Genomic DNA, 23288 nt, shown 5'->3' with positions numbered 1-23288 from the left:
GCATGCAGTTCGTTCATATCTGCGAGTCCGAGGGCGGAAGTTGTTCACAACAGTGAACACATGCTTTTTTGGAATGTGTCTAATATTTACCTTGGAAATGTCTTTTATTGCCCTCATATATTGAAGTTTCAGTAGAAAATACCCGAAAGGTAGGAAACGTGTTTCTTCTTACGATGTGCCAATTTCCAAGTGGTCTTGATGGTATGTTTATGATGTGGTAAATAATGATTACTGAGGCCAAGATAAAAGCTGTCAGTGTTAGTCTATCTGAGCCTTGGCTAGTACGTTGGAGTACATCAAAAGGTTCCATTTCTATTTAGTATGAATAACAATATTTGTATTCGGATTAGTTGTATTTGTTCTGTTTCCTGATAATTGAAAATGTTTTATTCTTTACTGAGAACCAAATTCGCACCCTAAAGACGGGACTTCAGTGCGCCAGTGGGGACACATTGGAGACGAATGGGTGGTAGAGGGAGAAAGTGGTGCGCAGCTAGCGCGAACAGTAACACAGAGAGGCGATTAGGGCTGTGCTTTACCTTCCTGTTAGACAATGTGCGTCTCTGCCTGTCAGATTATTTCTATGCGTGTGTGCTCATTGCTCTGTGTGTTTGTGTGTGTGTGTGTGTGTGTGTGTGTTTATTGCTGTATGTGTGTATGGCGGTGTATCATATATGTATGTTTGGCTGAATGTGTGTGTGATGTGTTTGTGTATGTGTTTTTGCAGATGACGGCCCAGGAGGTGCGTCTGTGCGGACTCCTCTTGCAGGAGCATTTTGGGGAGGTGGTAGAAAAAGTGGGCACCCAACTCATCAGGAGCGGAGCGCTCACACTACGCGCCATTGTCCAGGAAACCAACATGCCCCTTGACCTGGTACAATTTCACCCCTTCTCTGAAAGATACACCAATACCTTTAGGGTTTCTCAAGTTCAGCTCCATTCAGTTCAACAAATATTTATTGTCCCTACTTAGCAATGTGTAATAGTGTAAACGCAAGTAATAGTGCCTGAAGAAGCACAGTTAGGGGATCAACCTATAGGAAAAGACAACAGGACTTGTACACTTGAATTAACTCCTAAACGTTTTCAGCCATAATCAATAATCAATTCTTTGAAGCAACAGAAATTGTGGAGGTCTCTTCCACTTACACCTCCTGTTTCCTGTTGCTCTTTAATCAGTTTCATTAAACCCAGATAACAGTTGACTAATCTGGGTCAGATCTGTTCTTTCCTCAGCTGTTAAGTTGGTATCTATGGGTCTCCTGATCTTGCTTCAGTCCATCTGTCCTGACTGTGAGACTTGCATCTCATTCCCTGTGCTACCTACATTAAACCCTGCAGCTTAATTAAAACTCGGCCTCATTTGCCTTTGTGACAAGTTTTTTTCTAGGCTAATTTATATATCAGAATGCTGGTATGATGGTGTCCATCCCAAGCCAAAGGTGCCTTTTGTTAGCAGGAATAGAGCGTGTGTTCAGTCAGTATGTGTACTTTTGTACATATGAGAGACATTATGATCAAAGTTTCCAGACTAATTTGTGTGTAGACCTTTTGCCATCAAGACTAACATTACCCCCCCCCCCCCCCCCCCCCCTTCTGCAGGCGAAGAAGTCTCTGTGTGTGCTGGTACAGCATGGTCTCTGCCTATTTGGGAGTGCGCGTCGGGGCCCTGGGGGGCCGGTGGAATACCGCGTGTGTGTGGAGAATGTGCTGCACATGCTGCGCTACCCCCGCTACATCTACACGGCCAAGAGTCTCTACGGAGACACAGGGGAGCTCGTCGTGGAGGAGATCCTCCAGAGAGGACAGATGACCATGAGCTGCGCGGTCAAGACTGTTGCTGACAGGCTCACACACAATATGGAGGGTGAGACTGTTTGTTTGTGTGAATGTCTGTGTGTGTGTGTGTTGATTTCACTCTGAAATGAACCAGTTGTCGGTTGTTTGGCATTTTTTGATCAGCAGTCCTGTTGCATTTAAAATAGCTGGCCTTTGGCCAAATTAAGATGCAGTTTGGACCATTAGTCAGAACTTTGGCTTGTGAAACCAACACCTTGTTTACAACTCCCAGAGATTAAATAAAGTGAGACTATTTACTGTTAACTTGATGACTTTTGTTCTATCTCTTTCCTATATGTACCTGTTTTGTTGGTGCCTCTATACAGATGGCTGCAGTATGGACTACAGTGAGGTGATCTCTGCGTTCTCCAACCTGGTGGAGACTCACTTCCTGCAGCGCTGCCCTGTTGCGGCCGAACAGGGAAGTGCACCTCCGGCAGCAACAAGCACATTAGAGACTGCTCCAGCACCCCCTGCCATCACCCGCCCCCCAGCACCTGAAAGTAACCCTGACTGTTACAAACTGCCTCACATAAACCTCAGAGGTGTGTCAGCAACACAACACACACACATACACACATACACACAAACATACACAAGAGACACATTTCTAAACACAACTGTAAATGGCGATGTCCTTTATTTTTGTCATTGAGCCTGCTGTAGTCATTCGCATTCTTTTCATCCAGAGGTTCGCATTGACGTGCCCATGACTAAGTAGCGCATTAATGTTTGTGTTGAGTACATATGAGTGTTTAGTATGTGTAAGTGTTCATGTGAGCGGTGTTTTGTGACATGTGACAGGCCGAGGCAAACGCAGGCGGTCCAGTGAGGATGGAGAGGACAAGAGAGAGGCAAAGCGACCAAAACTAGAGAACGGAGAGGTGGGTACCACAGTCGTATGCGCAGAGAATGCAGGGAAAACTACAGAACAGAGAGGTGGCATGACTGATCTGAGCTCAGAGAACACTGCTATTGCCATGTTTTGGTAAACACGAACAATGTCCCCTCATCTTCCTCTCGTCTCTCTATCCTCCCATCTTCTCTCTACGGCCAACACGTCTTCTCCTGTGTTCCTTTCTTTTATCTCCTCTTTCTTGGTTGTGTCTCCACCTTCCCTCCTCTCCTCTCTGCCAGCCTGTGGGTGATGAGGGGATTTACTGGCAGGTGAACTTTCAGCGTTTCCACCTGCACTTCAGAGACCAGGCCATCATCAGCGCCGTGGCCTGCAAGCTGGACCAGGTCAGTGAGCCCACATCCCTTTCTCATTGTTCTCTTTAGTTACCCTCTCTCCCCAGATAGATTTTTATTTAAAATGATGAGTTATTATTCTCTCTGTGATTGAGTTGTTATTCTCTTTAATAATGAGTTGTTATTCTGTCTTAAATGTTATCTTCTTAACTATGATGATGTATTGTATTAAGCAGTGTAATGTTCCATACAGATAAAATGGGCTTTTATTGTGTTCTGTATTGAGGAGGAATGTTCTGTCTAACACTGATTGCTGTGTTATTGTCCTGTTGGTTTTGGTTGTCATGTGTTGGTTGTCATGACAGACCAGCAGTGAGATCGTCAGGACCATGCTGAGAATGAGTGAGGTCACAACTCAGCCTGGTGCTGCCCATACACAACCACTCTCAGCCAATGAGGTAAGACTTCCTTAACCATACAGTATAATCTCCTTCAGCCAATAAAGTAGCAATTTCTTGTTCCTCCTGAAGCTCAGTCTTCCTCTGATATTGTTCGGTTAGACACATTCATATAGCATTAGCTCCCACAATAACACAATTACCTGGATGGTCTGGAGGCGGTTGCGGAGGAGAGAATGCGGAGGAAGCCGGACTGTTTCTATTTTAAAATGTTTTTTATGTGTATGTTTGATTCCTATTCCTGTGGTCCTATTCAGTTCATAAATCTTGCTGCTATTACACCTGAATTTCCCTAACGGGATTAATACAAGTTTATCTATCTATCTTTATCTATCTAACATCAGTAGTGAAAGCCACTCAATCAGTGTAAAGGTAAATGTTTATGGTGTTTGTGATTTTTTTTTTTGTCAGATTTTCCGAGCTCTTCCCCCGAGCTACAGTATTGGCAGACCCATTCTGGATCAGTACCTTACCTTACTGGTGGATGACCCGGTAAGAACTGAGACATTGACCCTAACTGGCTTTGGCAATAGGCCCATCCTGACCTGACTAATGGCCTGTCTCTCATTACAGATGGAGTTTGTGGGGAAGTCGGGAGACAGTGGAGGGGGAATGTATGTCGTCAGTATCCTTTTGAACCGATGGTTCTGTCTCCAGTTGCACTTTCCATCGATCTGTCCGTTTATCCATCTATCTATCCACTTGTCGTTATGATCTCTGTACTTATGTTACACGCACAGTTTGAATAAATATTGATTACCCTTATTCTGCAACACATAACACTCAGAGCTGTGTGATGATGGCCTTTAACTCTGACCTCAGATCTGCACAGAGCCCTGGCCAACCTGGCAAGAGCCACTCTGGAGTCTGTGGTGCAGGAGAGGTAACGTAACGCACGTCCCCTCGTCCTCTCGAGTCTCTTGGCACTGCCTGCCTCTCTTCTTGTCTCTCTGTCGGGCTCTATAGGCTCTGCCATTTGGTCATCCTTTCATTTGAAACCACTTACAAAACCATTTAAACATCTACCAGTCAGTGAAAGTGAAAGATGTAATTCATCGTGTGGAAACGGTGAATCATATCAGTGTTGTTGTACTGTATATTTATCATTAGTTCATGTTCGGCAGATGTGGAATGCAGTTATTGTAGACCACGTGTGTTTAAATCAAGTTGTTTCAGCCTGGTTTAGAGGTCATCTATCCCAGAATGCAATTCCCTGATTCCACATTCTCCTTGGCCTGTTTTGGTTCGCTCAGATTTGGCTCGCGGTCGGCTCGCATCTTCCGGTTGTTGCTACGGAAACGGCACCTGGAGCAGAAGCAGGTTGAGGACTTTGCCATGATTCCAGCCAAAGAGGCTAAAGACATGCTGTACACACTACTGTCAGAAAACCTGGTTCAGCTGCAGGTAAGACACATACACACCAACATTCCAAACACACCTGTGTTGGATATGGATAGAGAGTGGGATGGATGGACAGATGTGGTTTGGGTGAGGGATGGATGGATGGATGAATGAATGGATGGATGCCTAGATTGAATGATAGTGTGATGGATAATTAATGGATCAATGGATGGATAGTTATTATGAGGCCTTATTATGAGGCCTTTAATGCAAGATTCTTCTCATGACTGTATGTACATGTTCACAGGAAATCCCAAAGACCCCAGACCACGCCCCATCCCGTACATTCTACTTGTACACGGTCAGCCAGCTCCCCACGGCCAGGATGCTTCTGCAGCGCTGCTATAAGGTACACACACACACTCACCCTCACACACACACACACACACACACTCACCCTCACACACACACACCCTCACACACACACACACTCAACCTCACACACACTCACTTCATAGTCATACCATACAAAACATGCTATAAGGTACACATACACGCTCACCCTCACACACACTCACTTAATATTTATACCATTCAAGACATGCTATAAGGTACACACAGGGCTCCATAGTCATACCATACAAGACATGCTGAAAGGTCCCCACTCATGTAGATGTCCATGTTCACATTGAGCTTCTATTACCAAAACAAGTGTGTACTCTAAAATGTCCTCTAAAAGGTCGACTAAATGTGATGACCCAATGTCCTACCTCATGAAATGTCTACTAATCAAAGTTACATGGTTCGGAAAAATAAATTGTGTAGCAAGCCATTTTGCCCCATACTGCCCAGTAGTGGTGATGCCCGGATGTTTTGTCCACATTAATGAGGGTTTGTCATGTGTTTGATACAGACAGTGAGCAACCTTATCGAGAGACGCCTCTTTGAGACCAAAGAGAACAAGTGAGTGAGTCTCTATATTTTCATCATCTGTCTGTGTAGTCTGTCTCTCTAGTTTTAGTGTCTGTGTTTTCTGGGATTTTATTACAATCATACACGTTTTATAACCAACAGAGTTTAATGTGCAGTGTATGTGTATGAAAATAATGTTTACACGTCACATTAATGAAAAAATATTTTATTACAGTCCTTAGGTGATACTTATGTGGATTGATTGACTTGATTGATTTTGATTGGCAGGCGTCATCTGGAGAAGTCTCAGCGAATCGAGGCAATCCTTGCATCACTACAGAACACAGGGGCGGAGGCTACTCAGCTTCAGGAAGTGGAGGAGATGATCACCGCCCCCGAGAGACAGCAGCTGGAGGCTCTACGACACCATATCAACAAGTACGACACAAACACACTCACTCACACACACGAATACTACATGACTGTGTGATTGCACAATACTAACTACAGCACATCAGTGCCCACTTCAAACTGGCAGAACTGTAACCCCTCAACAAGTATGAAACTACACAACTAATTAGCTTCTGCATCCCCACACAACACAACCCCAAACTACATAGCCTTACACAACAGTAGTGTAAATCAAATGGTGAAACACACACACACACACACACACACAGGTATTCCATAACAATACACACCAAATCAGCTCATCTGCCTCACACACACTAATGGCTGTCCACTGTGCCCCTCTGCAGGCTGGACTCCAGTGAGAACCAGGTAGATGAGTCCATATTCCTCTTGGAGTCCTACGTCACCTCCACAGGCACCTCCCGCTGACACTGAGACAGGTGGGGGGAGAGAGAGAGAGAGAGGGAGAGAGGAGGGCGATGAGAGAGCCATTCCCGTCACAGATGTCTAATGGAGGATAAGTTATGTCTGACAATGCAAGCCAAGAGTCCCTTTTTTGTTTTACTGTTATGATGAATGGATGCTCTCCTTTGTGTGTTTACGGCGAAAAGTGGAGGGGGGAGTGAATAGAGGCAGAGGAATGTGATAACCGGATGGCACCCAGCTCTGGAACGGCGCTAGCCCAGAGTTGGGCCTGAACCGGGCCGAAGCCACGCCAGATCAGGGCTGGATTTGGGTCAGCTGCTGTCTGGATGAAACCCGCATCATCATTTCTTTGAATATTTTTTTTCAATAAAATATTTGGATTTGTTTGCTTGTTTTTCATTGTGTGGTGTAGAGAGACAGTAGTAAAGCAGATTTAGTTCCTCTTAGAACCTAGAACCTCAGACAATTCTGGTTGGGATTGGACTTAGAATGAGCCAGCTGGTATCGGTGATCTAGTAGAAGGAGACCACAGGACACCTGATTACAGTTTACAAAATACCTTTATTGATCAACAGTTTTAAAAATTAGACTTGAAAACAATTTACAAAACTGCAAAATAATGCAAAGTGAAAACCTGTTACGAAACTGAAGTTTAAATAAATGCACATGATTGTAATGATACAGGATTACTTCTATGTTACAAAGGCCTGTGTGTGTGTGTGTGTGTGTGTGTGTGTGTGTGTGTGTGTGTGTGTGTGTGTGTGTAGCCCAACCACCGCCCTCCTGATAGAAACAGGAGTAGTGTGTGTGCACGCGTGTGTGCCGGCTGGTTGTGCTCCCTGTGCCCCTGCAGTCAGTGCTGGAGAGGGGGGGGGCGGGAGTGGGAGGGCTGGCCCTGGGGTAGCCATGCAAGGAGCAGGTGTGTGAGGGGGTACATGCCCACGCTGCTGGGGAGAGGGCCTTATGCTCCAGGAACACCTCCTCTCCTAACACCCTAACATGCCTAGCACGCGCTTACTGAGCACTTCTTCACCCAATCTCTTTTCACTTTGAATAGATTTGGTACTTAGTGCTTACTCCAAGGTCTCCCATTGTAGCTTGAGGGTTGTTTTTTCACTCGTAAGTTGCTTTGGATAAAAGCGTCTAACCAAATGAGTGAATGTAAATGAGAGGGGTTTGGGTGTGTAGGTAGTGGTTGAGGTGGGAGGAGCTGCCAGCCTGGCAGGAGGAAGCAGTTGTCCTGTCGTCATGGAGGCGATGTTTTAAGGATGTTGCCATGACGCCGGGGCTCAGTCATCTTTGTCCTCGTCTGAATCCTTCCTCTGCTTTCGTGCGAAGAAACCCAACTGAAGGACAGAGAGATGTTAGGGGGCAGGACACCAGGTTCAGTAAAGTGAATCTGTCGGACAAAATGTCTGATTCAAAACTATCAAAAAGTATACGTTAGTGTCTGTGGAACAGGTACGTACAGGCCAAAGTAAAGACAGTTCAAGTAAGAAATGCATTCATCCATGCCAGATTCAAGAATCAGGTGGTATGGTGGAATTCATGAGATGTGATTTAATTGAATCCATTTGGAGGCAACAGTATGCAGGTTTTTGCTTCTTCCCAACATCATTTACTTTGACCCAGATAGCAGTAGACAGTGGAGCCTTGATGATCCATTCAACAGAGAGCTGCTGCTTAGCTCTACTGTGTGTGTGTGTCTGTCTGTGTGTGTCTGTGTGTATATGCCTGCTAACCTTCCACAGGATGAAGATGATGAGGGCAAGGAGCAGCAGGCCTCCAATAATGCTGCCAATCAGAATCCACAGAGAGATGGGGATGGAGCGGCCCTTCAGAATCTCCAATACTGTCTACACACACACACACACACACAGAGAGAGAGTCAAACAATCCATATGCGCGCACACACACACACACACAGGTAGAAATTCGTTTTGCTAAGGATAAGCGTGCAGTGGAAGCTCAGGGCTGACAGAAGACGAAGTAGATCAAGGGGTCAAGAAGAGTATTAGACTTCATGTGTGACATAGGTGTGTGCTGACTGCATGATGGTCCAGCCCAAACTTGTGGAGATGAGTGTAGTTCCCTCACCTCCCTCCAGATGGCAGCATTGCCCAGCGTTATCAGGTTGGACTCCTTCACAGCCAGTGTATATGAGCCCACAATCCGCACTGATTTAAACTTTGCCTGAGGAGAACAATACATCAAACAAAAGCAGTGAAATATTCTAATGAATGTTGTCATATAATGCATCCATGACAATAGCTTCATATTGGTATGTGTGAGCCTGTGTGTGTGTCTCTGAAGTTGTTGACTATCCTGGTGAGATGAAAAAGTGTGTGTGTGTGTGTGTGTGTGTGTGTGTGTGTGTGTGTGTGTGTGTGTGTGTGTGTGTGTGTGTGTGTGTGTGTGTGTGTGTGTGTGTGTCTGTGCGCGAGTGTACCTGTCTGAAGAAGTTGTCATTAACTCTCCTGGTGAGGCGTATGAGTGCAGACTGGGATTTGAGCAGCTGCTGTATCTGGCATGTCACCTCCACACACCATGACCTTGTGCAGTTCTGGTGGGACAGGAGGACAAAGGTCACCACAGATGAGGTCACCACACAGACTCTGGGATAAACACTTAACATCCAACACTTCCCCTTCAACTTGCATTAAAACCAATGAATGAGAGCATACTAGCTGGCTCTCTGGCTAGTTTAAATGGACAGATAATTGAATGTACCCAATCAATACTGCTGATCTGGTTATATCCATGAAAATATACGAAAATGCACTAAACATAATACCAATAATATAAAACAAACTCAGAAAAAAGGCATGTTATTTTAAACATAATCTACACACAATTAACACTAAAGAACTCTATTACCCTAACCATTCCACACACTCTGCGCTGATTAGAAACCACACACACACACTCACTCACTCACCAGCAGGTCAGTTTTGAGCATGTCCTCTGGGTGCAGTGGCCACACGTCCCTCTGTCTGTCCTTCAGCTGAGGGAGATCACTCCTGACGCTGCAGTTTACACCTGTCGTCTGCAGGGTGCACACACACACACACACACACACACACACACACACAAACACACACACACACATAAATAAGGACACACTGACAAACAAACACATGTGCACAGATTCATATGCATGCACACATACTTGCACATACTCCGACACACACACCATGCACATACAGCCACCCACACACACACACACAAAACACACAGTTGTGACATGACAGTGTTGAGACACTATGGTGAGCTACTCACGTTGTGTGAGAAGGCCTCTGCCACGTACATGAAGCTCCTATCACCTGCAGCCACTGCAGGCAGGCTGATCCTCAACTCCATGTTACTGACGGCATAACAGCCCAGGTTCTGCACCTACAAATACACGTACAGGCACACACACAAACATAGACATGCAGGCATAAATATTTAAACATACTTAAGCAAACTCCTTCCTTAAGTAATCTATCCAATGTTGCAGTGTGTGCATGCGAGTGTGATTTGTATTTCAGGCGGTGATGATTTGGCACCCACCCTGAAGTAAGTGTAGAACTCCGGTCCCATCGCCTCGGAGACAGTCCGAGTGGGATGTACCTCATACCGATTCAGGTTAGACTCACTTTTGCCGGGACAAACCACAAGCAACGGCAGGAGAGATGGTACAAACCAAACACAAAGGGGGGTTGAGGTATTACTGACACCAAATAAAAAAATATGACACAAAAAATGAAGTGCAAGTGTGCAAGAAAGCAAGAAAGGAAGCAAGGAAGCAAGGAAGCAAGAGAGCGGATGTAGTGTCTGACCTGGAAATGAAGAGGTCTGGCTCATACTGCACTATTGTCTGCAGCTGGACGCTGTTATCTCCCAGTGTGTCCTCACTCTCCAAACTGTCACTGTTGAGAGAGAAATGAAAACAGCATCAACACACACACATACACACACACACAGACATATACATGTACGCACACGCATACACACACACACACAAACACACACACACACACAGAAGTGTGGAAACGGACTCCCTGACCATAAAGAAACGTACATACACATGCATGCACATGTGTTGGTATGGGTTTGTGCATGTGATACTCTACCTGGATGCCGTGAGTTTCATCTGAACTTTGCTGATGAGAGACGTGCAGCTGAACTCAAACTCCAGCATGAAGTTCACCTGGGAGAGAGAGAGAGAGAAAAGAGAGAGATAGTCAGAGAGACAGAGGGAGGAAAGAAAGCAGGGAGAAAGACAGATTGAAAGGCAGATTGCAGTAGCGCTCCAGGTCAAACATGGTGTGTGTAGTGTGAGTTAGTCTGGATGTTTCACGGACCTTGGAGTGTGAGCGGAACACTGGGTAGCTCACATTACAGGAGTGGGAGTTGGAGCCGAGAGATGTGCACTCGATCTTTATATGGGCATCCTCCTGCAAAACACCCAAACACACACATGATTCACATACATGTGGTGTAAGCTGTGTGTGAGTACTTCAGCGTTAGACTGGTGTTGTAGGCTGTGTGTGTGTGTGTGTGTGTGTGTGTGTGTGTGTGTGTGTGTGTGTGTATGGGTATGTGTATGGGTGTGTGTGTGTGTGTGTGTGTGTGTGTGTGTGTCTGTGTGTGTATGGCTGTGTGTGTGTGTGCGTGTGTGTGTGTGTGTGGCTGTGTGTGGGTGTGTGTGGGTGTGTGTGTGTGTGTGTGTGTGTGTGTGTGTGTGTGTAGGTGTGTGTACCCGTATGCTGAGACTGGAAAAGTGCAGGTTCTTGGAGTACTGCAGCGTCAGGCTGGTGTTGTAGGCGTTCTCCTGGAGGTTGTTTAGCTGCACCTCCACGGCCAGCTTCCTACGAGGGCTCCGGATCACATATGGCTGCTGCCTGCCCGCCAGAACCAGAACCAGAACACATCCACACCAGAACCAGACATTTCAGCACAACATTAAAGCGGTTAAAGCAACACCAGTACTCCTGGCTCTTGTTTTTGTGGTAGACTGCCGCCGCGGTCCGGAATAGTCCGGAACAATCCGCAGCTGCCCTCAGCATTCCTGAAACCACACCAGGGCAGCCTGAAAACCCAGGCAGAGTTTGGAGATGTATGGACTGGATTAAAAGCCACTTGCTGGGGAGATGGTGCTGAAGCCATGGCAACACCATAAAACATGCTCACAACACCGAGCAGACTTTAAATAGTGTACGACAAACATGGTAGTTATCTTCATGATGTCAGAGGGTGGGGACTCTTCTTCTAAATCTTTGTAATGATGGCATGGTGTTGGCACATCCTTCTAATCTAGAACCTGGAGAGGTTCTTGCATGTCCTCATAGAAGAAACTTTAATGTTTCTAAGGCTTTAACCATTCATGGGTTTTCTTATTACAGAAGCTAAAGCACCCACTGGTCGCCATGTTTTTCTAGGGTTAGCAATGTACGTTTCTCAAATTCATTCTTCTCTTGACTCATAGCTACGATTGTGTTCAACATCACTTGTGGGCACTCGTCATTTTCAAATATGTTTACCAAACCTAACTGTATTTACATTAAAGTAGTGGCTCAGGTTGATAACTCCACTTCCATCTATGCTCCCCAGGTATACCTCGACACATCTATACACACTGACAACAGCAGTTATATGACACAGTATGAAAGCTTTAGGGTGACCTTGTTCCTGAGATGTCCATGTGGGCCTGCAGCACTAGGTCTGTCACACACACATCATCCTCGCCGCAGTCCTTAAAGAAAGTGATCTGGAGTAGGGGTGGAAAAGTTCAACACAGTTAGAGGACAGAGGGGATTCTTTAAAGGTTGCTAGGGGACAGAGTTCATTCAATAAATTAAAAGTTGCTAATGTTTATGGACATTGGAGTATTGGAGTTATTTTGAGGTTAAGTGGACACAAGCATCTACATAATTGTTGCCCAATTTTCAGTGGCATTCCTAAGGTTCCAAGCCAAACACTGTACAAATATTGTCTTGATCAGCTGAACAGTTCATGTAAATTGTAACCCAAAACCCCAGCAAATTACAATAATTACCCAAACGACTTAATTCAGCCAACACATTTCTTAACCAAACTGACACATTGCTGGCAATGGCAAGCTTATCTTCTTTCAGTGAGATTTCAGCTTGATGTCTAACATCTTTTTTCCTTGACACAGACATATTGGAAATACCAAAATGTTCTCCTCTATCAACAATTGATTTGTTGTCCTTAAACCCTTTACCCTCCGTTAATCAAACTAACCAGTAATTTATGTGTTGTCCTGAAACATTTTTGCATACATTAGAATTGATCAGCAGTTGAATGGTTAAATATATATACTCCTGTTGTAACCTTTTTTTTATATATACTGTATATATAACCTTTCATAACCGTTTTATAACCTCACATTTGTTGGTGGTTGATTAGTGTTCCTTATAATGCTGTTCCTTGTTGTCATAGTGATAAAGGACAGTGTTCCAACACTCACAGACTTCTTGATGGTAGTTGGCTTATAATACTATTCCTTGTTGTTATAATGATACACACACACACACACACAGAGACAGTGTTTCAACCCTCATAGACTTCTTGACGGTAGTTGGCTTATAATACTATTCCTTGTTGTTATAATGATACACACACACACACACACACAGACAGTGTTCCAACACTCACAGACTTCTTGACGGTAGTTGGCCAGCCCTCATCCAGCACAGGGGCTCCTTCCGTGTCATTGATCTTGTAGCGGAGTGTGAAGCTGATTGGTCGGATGTAATCAGCGGTGTCCTATCAGAGAGAAGGAAAGGTACACTATATGGCCAAGAGTATGTGGACACCTCTCTTAAGGATTGAGTTCAGGTGTTACAGCCTCATCCATTACTAACAGGTGCATAAAATCAAGCACATAGCCACACACATCTCTATAGGCAAACAGTATGGCAGTAGAAAAGGTCGTACTGAAGAGCTTGGAGCTGTCATAGGGTGCCACCTTTGCCACAAGCCAGTTTGTGACATTTCTGGTTGTAAAGCCGACTGCTACTGGACTCATGTGGAAATGATATGGAGTGATGAATCACGCTTCGCTGTCTGGCCGTCTGATGGACCAATCTGGGTTTGGCGGATGCTAGGAGAGCAGTACCTACCAGAACTCACAGTGCTAGTCTGGGGCTGTTGTTCAGGGTTTGGGCTAGGCCTCTTACTTCCAGTGAAGGCTAACATTAATGCGAAAGAATACAAAGACATCTGAGACAATTGTATGCTTCCAACTTTGTGGCAACAGTTTGGGAAAGTCCCTTTCCTGTTTCAGCATGACTGTGTTCCTGTGCACAAAGCTAGGTCCATAAAGACGTGGGTTAATGAATTTGGTGTGGAGGAACCTGCACAGATCCCTGACCTTCACCCCACCTTTGAGATAAATTGGAATGCTGATTGCGAGCCAGGCCTCTCCTCCAACATCAATGCCTGACCTCACAAACTTATTTTTTCAAAAAATCTTTTGGCTATATTGGCAGAAAAAGAGTGGAGGCTGTTGTATTGTTGATGTTATAGCCTCCACTCCCAGAAGAGGAAGGGAGGCGCAACTCCATATTAATGTCCATGGTTTTGGAATGGGATGTCCAACAAGCACATATGGGTGTGATGTCCAAGTGTCCAAATGTTTTTGGCCATATAGTGGATTGAGGCAAAGTAAAAATACTTAAAACCATCATGATAGCGGAATACAGAAAGTTCTGTTTTAGCACTGAATGTTCAGCATGTTTAGTAGTCCTTGTCCTAGTCTAGTTGCTCAGACACTGAACACACATCAAAGCTCTTTTGAGTATCTGTGTGTGAGTACAGAGTGAAATTGTGTGTGTGTGTGTGTGTGTAACCCTCTGTAGATGAGTATTGAGATGGTAGCTGATGTCAGCATGATCAATATGGCGTGAGACGCTGTATGACTGTTGTGGTAGTGGTAGTGCGTGGACTTACAAACACGTGGAAGGGAAGGGGGTGGCATGTGGGGATGCCGACCCGGATGCGAACACCAATGCTGGTCTGGCGCTGGGAGTTGTTGTCGAAGAGCGCCCGTGCCGACAACTTCCTGTCGTCCAACATGGCCCCAACATGTAGTTCTAAACACCAGGAGGGATAGGGTTAGGGATAGAACAGGGATAGGACAGGGATGGGGGGGTTCAACTTAAATAGATAACTATATAAGTTGAAACACACTATGTTTTATTATAGGTTGTTTAACCATGTTTTTTTAAACTATGTTCTCACTGTGGCACTCTGAGATTCATGTGAATATAGAGTGCGTTATAAATTAAATTAATTATTATTTATTATTATAAAGTATTAACTATACTGATACTGTATGCCACATACAAGCTTTACAGGCATACAGGCTAACTGAGTTATGTCATGTCAAGGTTTGCTAGAGAAATATCACCAGGCTTACTCTAATGGGGATATAGGCTTTGGATTCCACAGGGGAACTGAACTTAAACTGAAACTAATGCAGTTCTAGGATAACACCATTAGCAGTCTCACAAATACACACAAAGGGAGAGGCAGAGGGAGAGAGAGAGAGGGAGAGGGAGAGGGAGAGGGAGAGGGATAGAAAGGGAGGGAGAGAGAGGAGAGAGAGAGAGAGAGAGAGAGAGAGAGAGAGAGAGAGAGAGAGAGAGATGGTACCAAAGTAGTTTCCAGAAGCCCTGGGCAGGCGTGAGAGGGCCAGGAAGCAGGCGGAGGCGTTGAGGCAGGCAGACTCGCGGCCGCCCCGCTGACAGTTCTTCTGGATGACGTTGATGGAGTGAGGCTGGAAGGTCAGAGTCACGTTGATCTGAACAATGTTCCGTGAGCTACAGAGACGAGAGAGGGACAGGCAGGACAGGACATGAGGGGGCAGGAAAGGGCAGGACAGGGCAGTATAGGACAGGAGGGGGCAGGAAAGGGCAGAACAGGGCAGGACAGGGCAGGAGGGGGACAGAACACAAGCAACGGAAAATGAGTGCTGATTCAGTTCAACTGAAGTGATGGCTCAGGGTCATATACAACAAATTGAGGAATTTCTCATTTGTGTTCTTTGCTGAGACAGGTGCGCTGGAGTCTAACCATACACTGGTTCTGATTCTGATTCTGATTTTTCAGAGGTGAGTCCACTGTGACTGGCACAGGTGCGCTGTAGCCTTACCATACACTTTAGAGGTGAGTGAGTGAGTGTGTGTGTGTGTGTGTGATCACCTGAGTAGTATAGCACTGCCCTGTGCTCCTACAGCCAGGTCCAGCAGGTTGTCTCCATCCAGGTCCATCTGAGCGCTCACACTCCGACCGAAATACTTCAGCCCTGGAGACATGAGGGAGCCCGCGATACGCTGGGGGGGGGGGGGGGGAGACAAACAGAGAGAGAAAGAAAGAGGTGGAGAGAGGGAGATGGGGGTGATAAAGTGAGTAGCGAATTGGTGGAATGATCGTTAGAACATTTAATTAATTCACTTAGGAGAGGCCGGCGTACAAACAATTCCTACACAAACCAGACATCTGACTTGTATGACATCGAATTCATGAGCTTTTAGTCCAACCTGTAAGCCTAATGCAATCACATTATCAAACCGTGTAACTGTTCACCTTCTTCTTGTTTGGGTCGTGTAGCCTCACTGTCTCTGTGGTTACCTGTTTGTACTGGGGGATGATGTAGAACTCATCGCCATGGTAAACGTAGAGTGCCCCCTGGTGGTCGTCCTCCAGTGGCGCTCCCACCAGCACGTCTGCGTAGCCGTCGTGGTTGAGGTCGGGCACAGAAGCCATGGCGTAACCGAAACGGGCATCTTGGGCCTTCTGCTGAGACTGCAGCGTCCCGTTAGGAGCAAAGCCATCCTACAGGGGGAGTGCGTGCGGGTGTGAGTGTGAGGGAGGGATGTGTGTGTAAGTGTTGAGGGTGTGTGTGTGAGTGTTGAGGGTGTGTGTGTAAGTAAGTGGATGTGTGTGTGTGTGTGTGTGTGTCCGTGTGTGTGTGTGTGTAAAAGAGGATGGGTGTGTATGTGTGTGTATATGTATGTGTATGTGTGTGTGTGTGTGTGTGTGTGAGAGCAGATGGATGTGTGTGTGTTGTGGTGACAGTGGTGGGGATGGGGTGATTGGAGAGAGACGTTAAGTTACGAATGAAAGAATTTCATGCCTTAAACACTTGTGGCCACTTCAGCAATGTCATGAGAACTGAGCCTTTGAAGTGTGTGTGTGTGTTTTTAGCCTCTAATAAAGTACACATGGCAGAGAGTATGTATGTGCCACTGGGGAGACCTCTGGAATGCGTTCCTCTCCCTTACCCCGTCCAGACTGTACACGTAGACCTTCCCCGCCTCGCGGTTCCCTGCGCCCAAGAACATGGGCGCCGCAACCAGCAGGACGTCTGTGATGCCGTCATGGTCCACGTCCACACCACACACCTCGCTGCCGTAGTACGACCCGATCTGGAGACAGGAAAAGTGGGTGATAGCAGGATGTAGCGGAGGAAAAGAAAAAGACAGAAAAAGAGAGAGCGGGAGAAAGAGAGAGAGAGAGAACAGAAAAGTGCTTGTTTTAGGCCTCCAATAAGGTGGGAAAGGATTCTACTGCACTCAATGGTGAAGGATTACATGAGGATAATCTCATGGCCTAAAAGAACTACATTTAGTTCTTTATGGCCTAAAGAACTAAATAACCACTGGACACTGGACTACACCTGATAACCCTAATTCCATGCCTCGATATCTCATCTTCTGCCACAGCATTAAAAGTCCCATCCAGAGTCTGAAGACTAGTCAAAATAAATGTCCTAAAGATGAAACACATTTACTAATATACTAAAATATTTTTCTATGAGAGAGAGTTGACAGTGACAGTGACTACTGAGTCTGAGGCTGCAGTTTGCACACTCACACACACACATACAAAGCGACAAGAGACAGACACACACTGTTGCTGTGTGTGTCAACACACACACCTGTTCCCCGTTGAGGGCCTGAGAGATGTCGACGTCACCTTCAGCGCTGAGTTCAAACAGGATGACCTTGCCCTTATGTTTGAAGCGGGGCGCCCCGGCTATATAAAGCCTCCTCCAATCACCAACTATCACAGAGGACACGGTGTAGCCTGCAAGACATAGATGCTCATACACCTTAACATGTGCATACTCATAGAGGAGGGTTCACATTGATGGTAAAATATTTAGCAAAACACATATTCAAACACACACATACTCACACTTAATAAAAATGGGCACACACACTTAAAACACACCTGGACAAATGTGCTCGGAAAACACATACACTCACCTTCCTACTGGCAAATCACTGAGCATTGAGCAAACTTGATGGCATGTGGCCATTAACAGACTTTGAGTGTACAGACAGGGTGTGTGTTTTTGGGGAGCACTGTATGTGTGTGTGTGTGTGTGTGTGTGTGTGTGTGTGTGTGTGTGTGTGTGTGTGTGTGTGTGTGTGTGTGTGTGTGTAAGCGAAAGAACCATTGTGTGTTTGATTTTGGGGAGTGGTGTGTGTTCTTAAGTAGCAACGTGTGTGTGTGTGTGTGTGTTATTTCGGTGGTTTGAGACTCACCCAGGTAGGCGGCGTGGTTCTTGAGCTCCAGGGGGAACTCGCTCTCAAAGGCCTCCCTGGGGGGGATGATACTGCCCTCCTTGCTCTCCTTCAGCACCCCCCCTTCCCAGTCATACGCCCCCACGATCCCAAACAGGATCCCGTCCTGCTCCAAACAGACACAGAACTCCTCACAGCACAGTACAGCACAGCCCACCGCTTAATGCATCTCAACTCAACTCAGCCTCAGACCTCAAGTCAACATGTGTTACTGTGTTGTGTGGTGGATGTCTGATGAAATGCAAGTAGAGCTTAGTTTATCTGGCTTTGGGGAAACGGAGAAACACACACTGGTGGACACACACAGAAATACTCACGTCAAGGGCGTGCGTGGAGAAGCCGATCTGAGACATCTCCATCTCAAAGGAGCTTTGATTGTATCCCAGAGTACCTGCAATGGCACAAATACAGGACTACACCAAACATCTATGAACAAACAAACAAACAAACAAACAAACAAACAAAACATTCCCAAAAGTCCCTCCCACACATGTTCACCATGCTATATCCGCAACGCTTCCTCCATCAACATTCTATTTTCCATCTCCACCCTCCACAAAACTGCACACTCCAACCATACTCTTCTCCACCATTCCCAACCTCACCATCATATCTCCCTCAACCATTCCCATCCTCACCATCATATGTCCCTCAACCATTCCCATCCTCACCATCATATCTCCCTCCACCATTCCGCACTTCCCACCCCGTAGCCATCCCCATTCCCTTCCATCTCCCACCGGTGTCTCCCAGATCGAGCAGCTGGTGAGGAACCCCCTTACCTCCAGAGGTCTAATTAGGCCTGTGAGAGTGGCACTTATCTGAGTGGCTTCAGTGAGTTTGCAGCCGATAATAGACACTTCCAGAGTAGGAGCTCCTGCCAGTATCCTGCGCCGCTGCTTTTAAATGCCTCCTTTTCTGATTTATGTTCTGGGAGACTGGGAGGCCACACACAGTCACTGAAAACATCTCGTTCCACCGTCGAGCACGCATGGCTTCCACAGGGTACATGTCCATCATCAACCCCCTCATGTCAACCTATACAATCATATATGCCCTCACCCTATTCATGCCTATACCATCATATATGCCCTCACCCTACTCATGCCAGCCTATACCATCATATATGCCTTCACCCTATTCATGCCAGCCTATACCATCAGATATACCCTCACCCTACTCATGCACTCATGCCAGCCTATACCATCAGACATATCCTTACCCTGTTAATGCCAGCCTATCCCATCAAACATATCCTCACCCCATAAATGCCAGCCTATACCATCAAACATATCCCAACCTTATTAATTGCAGACATATCCTCACCAGTGCCACACATCTCCAGATCTTTCTTATCTCTCTTCTCTACTCCCTCCCTTCCTTCCTCTCCTTCCTTCTCGGAATCAAGATGGTCCTCTCCTCCCGTTCCCCTTCTCCCTGAGTTTGTCTTGTCCTTTGACACTCGCTCTCTCCCTTAAGGCCCACTGGTTCCAAACCCAGCCCTTCAAAAGGCAGCTGTTGTTTTAAATTATAGGAGTGACATCATCTCCTCTTCCTCTCCTCCTGTCCTTTCACTCGGCTCAGTGTAAGTGGACAGAGTGTGTGTGTGTATGTGTGTGTGGACAGAGTTTGTGTGTGTGTGTGTATGTGTGTGTGTGTGTGGACAGAGTGTGTGAGCAGCACTTGTGTGCTCTGGCAGGGAGACAGCAGTCACTCCATCCAGCCGCAAACCCAGCTCTCTGGGTTCAATGGTAGTACTCTTTCTGATGGAGCACTCATCTTTCTCTCTTTCTCTCTCTCTCTCTCTCTTTCTCTCTCTCTCTCTCTGCCTCCCTCATCTCTCCCTCCATCTTTCACTCTCCCTTCTCTTTCTCTCCCCCTCTCTCCCTCCATCTCTCTCTCCCTCTCTCTCTCTCTCTCCCTATCTCCCTCCCTCCATCTCTCTCTCTCTCTCTCTCTCTCTCTCTCTCTGTCCTCTCACATAGTTGTGGCTAACCTTCTTGTGCTCCTCACCTTCCAGACTGAAGATGCGGTCGCCCAGTGCATCCACGATGTCATTCAGGGCTGCCTCATCTGTCACGTTAAAGAAATACTTCTCATCCGGGTTACTGGCTATGTACTTTATCTCATTGATGAAGGTCTCTGGGTCCTGCTGTCTACGGATGTAATGACCCAAAACCTGGAGGAAGAAAGAGAGAGAGACAAACAGAGAGAGAGATGGGGGGGGGGGGGGAGAGAGGGAGAGAAATAAATTAATCTCATACACAGAAGCTAAGTTAAACACAAAAGAGAGTGGGCAATGACAATGGTCAAACGTCATCTGGTAAAAGTGTTGTGAGCGTAGAGAGGAGGTATGAAGAGGAGACAAGAGGAGGGGAGTAGATGAACAGATACATCTCCATTCCCACGACCAAACACCCCGTCCACCAGTCCTGAAGAGTGAAACAGATGAGTGCGGAGGTGTGGGTAAGGAATGACAGAAGAGTGCCCAGCAGCGCACCGGACCTGGACCAGAGTCGCGTCCTGCGAGCGAGCCGGCGAGGGAGACGCTTCCAGTGTGAGTGTGCGGTTACAGGAAGTCAGGCGCACCTCCACACCGTTGAGGGATGCCTCTGCCAATCACACAGGGCCCCCTCTGTGTGTCAGAGCACATCCTGCGGCTCCTCGGAGGAGTCGGAGCTGTTTTGTCTATCAGCACTCGCCACGATCACACTCAATCCTCCAATGCGAATTACAGTACAGGAAAGAAAGACATTTTATCAGCAGGTTTGGGGAATAACATGGATCTGCGGAGGTGTTTGTGGGGAGCTGCTCAACATGAACGGGATGTACGGATAACCTTCTGTCATTTTCCATCACTCAGCCCATACACACTGAAGTGTATGCTTGTGAAATGTCATTTTCAGGGCCCTCCATCATACCACAATCAGCATGAATGCTGAGGGGCAAACTCCAACCACCTGTGGGGAAATGGTGAGAGAGGAAGAAAAGAAAAGAGAGAAGGGAAACCCAAGCTGGGAAAGAAAGAGTGTGGTGTGAGAGCATCGAGGGGTGAGGTGTGTTGAGACGGAGGGATGTGGATGTGGGGAGCCAATGGTTTAGCACCTATAGCTCACATAAGCAGATTCCTCTGAAAGCTGTTCAAGACAGGGGGGGGGGGGGGGGCACTGGCTGGAGTGAGCAGGATTTCCTCTGTTTTCAGAGCGCAGGGAGAAGGGAAATGTAACGAGATGGCCGCCCTCCATATAAATATATAAAATATATAAATATATTCAGGGCAATCTGCAGAACCCAAAGACATTCCTCTTTCCCCGCCAGCTGGTGCTGGTTTTACTCATGACCAGGCCCAGAGGGGCGCGGGGGTGGGGGGGTAGTTGGTCACAACCATTTCAGCTACTGTCGCACAACCAATGAATAGTAAAAGGGAAGTAAAAACGTAGAAGTATAAGAAAAGCTACAGGCAGCGAAAATTAACATATCTGTATTCTCACTCACTCACACGCACACACACACACACACACACACACACACACACACACACACACACACACACACACACACACACACACACACACACACACACACACACACACACAAGCACACATGGCTAAACACTATTCAAACATTACTGAGTTGAATCTCTTCCCCTGCCCCCCATGTTGGTTGTAAACTCTGCTGTCCGCCCCTATTGATGTATAAAACACAGAAGCGTGACTAACACACACACACACACACACACCACACACACACACACACACACACACACACACACACACTCTAACACACTTATTTCCCTCAGGCTGTTCGTCTAGCCTCCCTGGAGGGCCTTATTTTTCTGTAACACCTCAAGATCAACAAGAGAGAGGGAGAGAGAGAAAGGACAGATGAAGAGAGAGAGTGAGAGAAAGAGAGAGAGCGAGAGAGGGAGGGAGAGAGAGAGAGGGAGAGAGAGAGAGAGAGAGAGAGAGGGAAAAAAATTTAAACATCAAAACAAGTTCCCTCTGGCTTTACATAAAGTGACCTGTCACTGTTATGTTCCAGAGCACCGTGTAGGAAACATGGCCCGGTGAAGAGCCGCCAATTACTGAATACATACTCATGCATCCTGTGTTGGCGTATATGCAGGTGTGTGTGTGTGTGCGTGTTTGCCTGTACTTGCGTATGTGTGTATGTGTTTGTGAGTGTGTGGCTGGCTGTCTGAAAGGATCAGAGAATGACAGAGCAGGTTCTGGCTTACGCATAGACAGTGACAGAGCACACCGCTGCCAACACCTCAGTCCAAGCACACAGTTTAGAGGTCAGTTCACTTCAAACACACCTTCATTTCCACCAGAGCGAGAGCCTGTGCAAACAGACCCAGAGCCAGGGAGTGAATCACTGATGTTGCTCTTGTCTGTCACTGCTTTGGAGAATGTTTTCATGTCAGAGGACTGGGTCTGCGTGCTTTAGCCTGCAGCTACTGGCAGGGCAAAAACAAACACCAGACTAGGAGATCTGCAGGAGGTCCCAGCACTGAAGGTGTCCAGCTCAATGACCCGTGAGCGGTCTGCTCTGCTAACATCCAGTTGTAACTATTTACGATTCTTCAAAGACCTGCGAGCGGTTTATTACAACCAGTTACAGGTACAACTGCTAACATCCAGTTGTAACTATTTACGATTCTTCTGTGTGTGCTTCAATGGTATACCAAACAAGGCGAGGCTGGCTATGTAAGTGTTAGCAAGTGCTAGTTTGTGCAAGTTTTGACTCTTTATGTCTGCTGTAATATTGTCTTTTATCGCAAAGCTCAGTTGGAAGTCAGGGTTCCTGGCTGTGTGCCTCTTTATGTGAAGAGATACGATTAAGACCAGAAAAAACCACACACTGCTGTTGTTCCCATCAGGGAGCTGCGGTCTCATGTCTCCGTCTCACCCCCCACCACCATAACGTCTCCCGTTCGCCTCCCTTCTTGGCTCTTGTGGGTTCCAGTGGCTGTCTGTTTCTCCCACTGTTGTGGTGAGAGAAAGAAACCACCGGCGACTCTGCCACACAGTTCCACCACCCACCCACCCACCCAATACAGCCAACACCCAACATCCCAGAGCCACACACCCAAACCACCCACCCA

At 46.6% G+C, this 23288-nt stretch overlaps 2 protein-coding genes across 2 annotated transcripts in view; one reads left to right on the top strand and one right to left on the bottom strand.

Annotated features, from left to right (window-relative positions):
- The first annotated feature begins 9 nt into the window (after positions 1 to 9).
- Positions 10 to 6962, top strand: polr3c (polymerase (RNA) III (DNA directed) polypeptide C). The gene is made up of 15 exons (XM_012834926.3): positions 10 to 149; positions 728 to 874; positions 1603 to 1867; positions 2166 to 2384; positions 2644 to 2723; positions 2977 to 3081; positions 3396 to 3488; positions 3900 to 3980; positions 4062 to 4113; positions 4311 to 4371; positions 4742 to 4892; positions 5137 to 5238; positions 5743 to 5792; positions 6030 to 6179; positions 6500 to 6962. The coding sequence occupies exons 2-15, from the start codon at positions 728 to 730 to the stop codon at positions 6579 to 6581; spliced, it is 1638 nt and encodes a 545-aa protein (XP_012690380.1). The 5' UTR covers positions 10 to 149; the 3' UTR covers positions 6582 to 6962.
- A 164-nt stretch (positions 6963 to 7126) lies between these two features.
- itga10 (integrin, alpha 10) overlaps positions 7127 to 23288 on the bottom strand; it is a 37097-nt gene continuing 20935 nt past the window's right edge. The window contains exons 9-30 of the mRNA XM_031575866.2: positions 20195 to 20360; positions 18499 to 18572; positions 18143 to 18287; positions 17530 to 17678; positions 16874 to 17017; positions 16221 to 16424; positions 15792 to 15922; positions 15243 to 15409; positions 14538 to 14680; positions 13242 to 13352; positions 12245 to 12330; positions 11323 to 11464; positions 10925 to 11017; positions 10694 to 10770; positions 10400 to 10489; positions 10131 to 10215; positions 9858 to 9971; positions 9517 to 9624; positions 9028 to 9141; positions 8676 to 8771; positions 8321 to 8434; positions 7127 to 7924 (exon numbers count right to left, since the gene is read on the bottom strand). Of these exons, the coding sequence (XP_031431726.1) occupies positions 7868 to 7924; positions 8321 to 8434; positions 8676 to 8771; positions 9028 to 9141; positions 9517 to 9624; positions 9858 to 9971; positions 10131 to 10215; positions 10400 to 10489; positions 10694 to 10770; positions 10925 to 11017; positions 11323 to 11464; positions 12245 to 12330; positions 13242 to 13352; positions 14538 to 14680; positions 15243 to 15409; positions 15792 to 15922; positions 16221 to 16424; positions 16874 to 17017; positions 17530 to 17678; positions 18143 to 18287; positions 18499 to 18572; positions 20195 to 20360 (2610 nt within the window). The 3' untranslated portion in view covers positions 7127 to 7867. The remainder of the gene's footprint in view (positions 7925 to 8320; positions 8435 to 8675; positions 8772 to 9027; positions 9142 to 9516; positions 9625 to 9857; positions 9972 to 10130; positions 10216 to 10399; positions 10490 to 10693; positions 10771 to 10924; positions 11018 to 11322; positions 11465 to 12244; positions 12331 to 13241; positions 13353 to 14537; positions 14681 to 15242; positions 15410 to 15791; positions 15923 to 16220; positions 16425 to 16873; positions 17018 to 17529; positions 17679 to 18142; positions 18288 to 18498; positions 18573 to 20194; positions 20361 to 23288) is intronic.

Source organism: Clupea harengus, chromosome 11 (genome assembly GCF_900700415.2).
Source record: "Clupea harengus chromosome 11, Ch_v2.0.2, whole genome shotgun sequence".
Lineage (NCBI taxonomy): Eukaryota > Metazoa > Chordata > Actinopteri > Clupeiformes > Clupeidae > Clupea > Clupea harengus.
The sequence above is the reverse complement of the archived record's forward strand: the minus strand, read 5'-3'. Positions and strand labels throughout refer to the sequence as shown.

What these genes read in the sequence shown, in the direction of transcription:
- polr3c (XM_012834926.3), top strand. Translation starts at nt 728, where the DNA reads ATGACGGCCCAGGAGGTGCGTCTGTGCGGACTCCTCTTGCAGGAGCAT. An exon ending in CCAACATGCCCCTTGACCTG is followed by an intron (nt 875 to 1,602) that starts GTACAATTTCAC and finishes CCCCTTCTGCAG; the next exon opens with GCGAAGAAGTCTCTGTGTGT. An exon ending in TTCTGCAGCGCTGCTATAAG is followed by an intron (nt 5,239 to 5,742) that starts GTACACACACAC and finishes TGTTTGATACAG; the next exon opens with ACAGTGAGCAACCTTATCGA.